Raw genomic sequence first — 6000 nt, forward strand, 5'->3', positions numbered from 1 at the left:
TGACAGGTTTCTAGCGGAAGACCAAACTTCCAGCTGCAGTATATCATGAAAAAGAATCCGGTGGTGGTTTCTACAATAGTCCCAGGCACAGGGCAGGGATGGAAGAGAGAGATCGGGCTGGTTCAGATGTCAGCTTAGGATACAGAGAGCCAGGGAGATCACCCTGTGCCCTGCTTGCACCACGACCCACAGGCGTCAGGGCACGTCCTTACCATTAAGCTGCCTGTAGACGATGTCCTCCAGCAGCGACAAGCGCTTCAGGACCGCATCCTGGATGGGGCTGGCGCTGTGCGCGCTGAGGTTGGCCACCTCTGCGCGAGGCCGAATCTCGTGGAAGGCTTCTCCGCTGCGCACCGCGATAGGCCGACACTTAGCCAAAAAGATCACGAAGCCGGCCACCGCGATCAAGTTCAACACCAACAACACTTTGACTCTCCTCAGTGAAGCCATCAAACAACACGGCCGGTCCTTTCCCTGGACCCACGCCTCTACCAGCCTCACCTGCGAGGCGCAGGGCAGCCTGAGACAGCGTAGACCCCACACACCGAACAATGGCCGGGGGAGGGGGCAAAGGGCTGGGGGGTCCCAGCTGCTGTTGACCACAAAACGCCGATTCTCTGGCGACAGTGACCACTGGAAGGACGCGGCTGATCACTCACATGGAAGCCCCCTGGCTTGCAAAAGTGTCTCTGAAACGCCTGCTCCGTCCACAGCACGCAGTCCCTTCTACGAGACAGCAAAAGATAAAGGTCCCAGGGTCTTTCCCTGTTGAACAGCAAACAGGTTGCCCTTAGACTTTGGACCTCCTCCGCAGACGTGGACCTTCAGGAACAATCCTGTGGTAGTCGGAATGCTCCGGGGATGTGGCGGGAGTGGCGCGCAGGTGCCCGGCTCCAGCTCTGCGCCCGCCGGCGGAAGAGCGCGCCACTCCTGGAGTTGCGCGGCCGACACTCTCGCCCGCAGGCGGCCGTCGCAGGGGGAAAATAGAGTTCTTCAGCAAAGGACCCGCTCCTCAGGGCGGGTGTCTTTGTTCAGCTCACCGGCTCTCTCCATCACTCCGGGAAGAGGAAAACCCCGCGCCCCGTGCCTGCATCCTCCAGGCTCCGCAGTCACGCTCAAATCTCAATGACTCTCTCAAAGTGGAGGGGGGGGGGGGGAACAGCAGGAAAGGGGCGGGAGCAGGGACCCAGCGCGACGTCCTCTCCGCCCCCACCCCGCCCGCAAAACTCACCAGTGCGCACAGCGCCACGGGTTCCCGGACACGTTCCAAGTCCCTACACGAGCCTCCGGGGCCTGCCGGACACACTGGCTTGTCTCGGGAGGTGGCGCGTTGCGAGGCTGGCCGGAAGGAGGAGTCGGACCTCCAAAGTCACACCAGTTGTCTACACGCCTTTCTAAATGTCGCGGGGGAGGGATGCGCGCTGGCGCCCCCGCAGCCTGTCACCACGGCCCGTGCAGCTCGTCCCAAGCCCCCAAGGGAACCAAGATCCGAGTGTCCCGATCACCGGATGCAATGACACCGCGGCTGCGGCACTAAGAGTACACACGGTCCCCCAGAGGGAATGGTGGGATAGACCAGAGCAGCTGGGAGCCAAGAGGGGATGCTCAGGTGGCGACGGAAGGCGGGGCGCGGTCCCAAGGGGAGCGGCTGCGGCGCCGACTCCTCCTTCGCGGTCCCTTGGTCACCCTCTTCCCTGAGAGCCAGTCGCCAACGCCGCTGCCACCCGCAGGCTGCGGAGCGCACAGCTAGGGGAAGCTGGCCCACTCTTGCGCGCGCACCCGGAAAGGGTGGGGGTGTCTGGAAAGAGCGGGGAGCGCGCGGGACCAAGAGCAGTCATGTCATGTTGGCTGCTAAGGGCTGTGAGGGACCCTTGGGGTTCTCAGCGCTCTCTAAGCAGCCGGGTTTGTTCCATCCCGGCAGACGAGGAAGACGTCCCTTTCTCTTGGCTTAGCTGCTCTGCTTAGCTTGGCCCGGAATGGCTAGAGGGAAAATCTGGCCTGGAGACTCGGATTCCGCTACTTTCAGAGCAAGGCCCTGTGTCCTTCTTGCTTGGGCCCTGGGAGAGTTCTCACCATCTTAGTTGGTGCTTCTGTGCTTGCCCCTACTCTGTAAACTCTTATTGGTGCCACGCACGCGGATTTCTGGCCCTGATGGGTCTCCACAACCTACTTCTTTTCCTGAGACCCAGGAGTTCCAAAGACTGGAATCCAAGCCTGCCCTCTGATTTTTTTTTTAACTGCTTAGGCCAGGGAAAGAAACCAGACTGCCAACAGATAAGAATCAGCTGAGTGAATTCAGGGGCTCCCACTTCATTCTTCCCATCCGATTAAAGTTTGTTGCTGTTGTTCATTGGTTAGTTTTGTTTGGTTGACTTAGCCCGGAAGGAGGGGCAGTTCAGGGGGCATGTTCGGATTTGGGGGTTTGGAGTTGGGATGTAGTTAGGCTGTTGAGCTGAAGTTGAGTGCTTGCCTAGACCTCAACTGGATATTCCCACCCCACCCCCCCCACCTCCAGCTCTTCACAACCAGGCTTGCTGGTGGCAAGCCTATAATCCCAGCACTTGGAAGGTAGAGGCAGGAAGATCAGAGACTCACAAGCATCCTTGTCTATAAAGTAAGCTCCAGGTTAGATTGGTTGGGTTTCTTTTGAAAGGGAACAAAGTGTTTTCTTGTTTGTTTTTGTTTGTTTGGACCTCGATGGAGATTTTAGTGTTCCTTTGTTTATGCCTTCTCAGTTAGCCTAGGCTAGCCCCTAACTCATGATTCCTGATCCTCTTAACTTTTCATCCTAAATACTGGGATTGCAGTCCTAGCCACCAAGCCTGGCCCTCATTTCAATAAAGGTATTGTTGTTTGGGGGTCTGGGGGAGTACGTTTTCCTCTGTTGTGTTTTACACAATTAACAGCAAGCAGCTAATTTTTAAAGTTAATCTAAACTTTACAGTTTTTCACAAAAAATACAACACAAAAAAACAAAGAAAAAAAAAACAAAAAAAAAAAAAAAAAAAAAAAAAAAGGACATGGAGAGCCAGGCTTGGTGGTGTGGGTGTCATGTCTGCTACTCAGAGGTCTGAGTGACACAGGAAAAGACCCCAGATTTCCAAACATCATGCAGTCACAGAAACTACCTGCAGCTGTCAAAACCACGCCCCTGCTAGAGCATGAGACAAATCACAGTCAACTGCTATGGACAATCTGAGGCAGCCTTATATCCCACACCTGGGATTAAAATGAAAACATTCTTGTATTTCTGTGTTTTTAAAGAAACCAAAATTCCCACTACAACTTCTCATGATGGAACAGTAAGTAAGATGTTTCTCTAGTCCTACTTTCTTCCTTTAAAAACAAACACAAAACTTAGTTGTATATGTGTGGAGGTGTGTGTATTTGTGCCACAGCCCTTGGGTAGAGGTCAGAAGACAACTTGCAGGAGTCAGTTCTCTCCAGCCACTATGTGAGTCTCAGGGATTGAGCTCAAGTAGTCAGGCTTGGCAGCAAGCCCCTTTACTTCCTTGAGCCATCTCATTGGCCTGCTCTTTTGGTTTTTATTTCTTTGGAGCCTACTCAAGATCCTTAGGGATTGAATTTTTATAATCTACCGTGAACTGAGTACAAAAATATGGCTCAATAAAAAGCCGTCTCAAAAAGCATGGAAAAAGCACTTTTAAACATCTGTGGGTTCAGAAGGAAGTTGGGTAGGAGGACATCCCTGGTTCTGTGTCATTCAGAGCATCAGGGACTGGATGAGGCCAGATCTCCACAGCTGTTCATGAAGACCCAGATCAGGCAGCATCAGTAGCACAGAAGAGGGTGGCTGATAGAAAGGTAGAAGATGTGATATCCTTGCTCAATCCCGTATCTGTGAGTCGTCTTCCTCTACCCCCACCACTACCAAGATACAGAACAATTTAGTCAGGGGACAGCATAGTGTACTTATTTAACCAAAGTTTTATACGACACAGGAGCCTTCAGGCATGGGAGATGCAAGGAAAATTTGGGGTGGGTTAGGTTTGAGTTTGGGCTTGATTTCTGAGATCAATCTCTCTGTAGAAGAACACAGGCTGGCCTAGAAATTGTGATCCTCCGACTTAGCTACTCAAGTGCTAGGATTACAGGTGCACAGCACCATGCTCAGACTATGAAGTGTTTAATTTTGTGCAATAAAGGATAGAAAGCCACGTAGAAAAGCAATAGGACAAAAAGGCCTGTCCTGAAAATAATAGATAACACTCTACCACTGAGCCACACTCCAGCCCCTCACTGGGGGATTCTGGACAGGAGCTCCATCCCTGAGCCACGCCCCCAGCCCCTCACTGGGGGATTCTGGACAGGAGCTCCATCCCTGAGCCATACCCTAGCTGGAGGATTCTAAGCAGATACTCTACCACTGAGTAGAGCACTCCCAGCACAGGATGGGGTTTTAATTGCATGGTTGCAGGACCTGAGCATATCAGCATGAAAATGTAGTTCTTGGAATATCCATGATGTGGGCCACTCCTTGAGATTACAATGTCAAAATTCTTTTACGAACATAGATGCTGCACAGGCTGCACAAGGAAGCTGGGGAGAACAAAGCCTATAGATATGTCATAAGCTCATCTAGGCCAGACGGGCATTCTCTGGCTAGATATGGAGAAAGACAGTCACTTTGAAGTTGAAACTTGCCTATAAATGTCCTTGTCACTTGAACTGTGTTTCCTCGTGTTTTAATTTGTTTCTCCAGTCTGGAATTAGGAACATAGTTGGATGTCATACCCACCTGAGTTTATAGCCACTTGATGATTGGAAAATCATCAGTGCCCCACCTAGGCTTTGTATTTGAATATTTAGTTCCAAGTTAGTGATGCGGTTTGGGGAGGTAATGGAGCCTTTTGGAGGCGCAGCCTTGCTGGAGGAAAGTATGGCACTGGGGGCTTTGAGAGTTTATAACCTTGCCCCACATCCCATTTAGTTTCTCTCTCTGCTTTCTGTGTGGGGTTTGTGATCTGACTGACAGCTGCTATGTCTCCCTCAAGGCTTCCCTGTCCACCATATACTCTCTGCTGGACTTATAAGCCAATAAACCATTCCTTCCACATGTCACTTGGGTCAAGAGAAAGTCACAGTACAGAAGTTTGTGCCAGAGAGGGGGGTCGTCCCAGTGAAAAACTTGCCCACTTTTTTTTTTTCAGAAATACGCCCCTTTGACTCTAAGCCAGCTGTGGCGATGCATGGATATAATCCCAATATTAGGAGGCTGGGGCAGAAAGATCAGACATGAGTTCCAGGCCAGCACAGATTTCAGAGTGAGACACCCTGTCTCAAACTGAATAAATACAATCCAAAAATGACAGCAAAGGGGGCCATCTCTAGTTCACTGAAACCAACCCAATGTCATTGCTTTGGGAATCACTGGTGTTGCATTGCTTAGGAATCTATGATAAGGGCAATAAAGGTTAAGACAACCTCGGTCCATATTGTGGTGTGTGTGTGTGTGTGTGTGTGCCACAGGCTGCTTGTGGATATCAGAGGACATCCTCAGATGTCAGTCCTCACTTTCTAGCTTGTTTGAGCCAGGGTCTCTCATTAGCTATCTGTCCTGTTAGCTCCCCCACCTCCCGCCTCACCATCTGAGTATTGGGATCACAGATGCACGCTATTATATTCAGCTTCAGGTGGGTTCAGAGGACCCACCTCGGGTCTCACACTTGGCAGTAAGCATTTTACTTACTAAGCCATTCTCCCCAGCCCCTTTTTTAACGTTAGTATTTTTCTGCTTGCTGTTGGTTGAGTCAGAATCTGTAGGACTGAGGGTATATATAAGAATGTAAGTAGTTGAATATCTGTTGGGAGCCAGGGGTTCTGAAGGCAGCAGTGACCTGGAGAGAGACCAGGCTGGGAGAACATTCGCATGGCTTCAGAGCCTGGTAGAGAGAAGACTGAGGATGGAGACCCTGTGTCCCCATTGAAGGGACAGGAAAGGCATGAATTGAATCAGTTCTACTTGCTGGTTAAACCCAC

General features: G+C 51.2%; 1 protein-coding gene across 1 annotated transcript in view; it reads right to left on the bottom strand.

Moving 5' to 3' along the window:
• Galnt17 (polypeptide N-acetylgalactosaminyltransferase 17) overlaps window positions 1–1967 on the bottom strand; it is a 429898-nt gene extending 427931 nt beyond the window's left edge. Inside the window, exon 1 of the mRNA XM_021162564.2 lies at window positions 213–1967. Within this exon, the coding sequence (XP_021018223.1) occupies window positions 213–450 (238 nt within the window). The 5' untranslated portion in view covers window positions 451–1967. The remainder of the gene's footprint in view (window positions 1–212) is intronic.
• Between the last annotated feature and the right edge of the window lie 4033 nt (window positions 1968–6000).

This window comes from Mus caroli, chromosome 5 (genome assembly GCF_900094665.2).
Source record: "Mus caroli chromosome 5, CAROLI_EIJ_v1.1, whole genome shotgun sequence".
Lineage (NCBI taxonomy): Eukaryota > Metazoa > Chordata > Mammalia > Rodentia > Muridae > Mus > Mus caroli.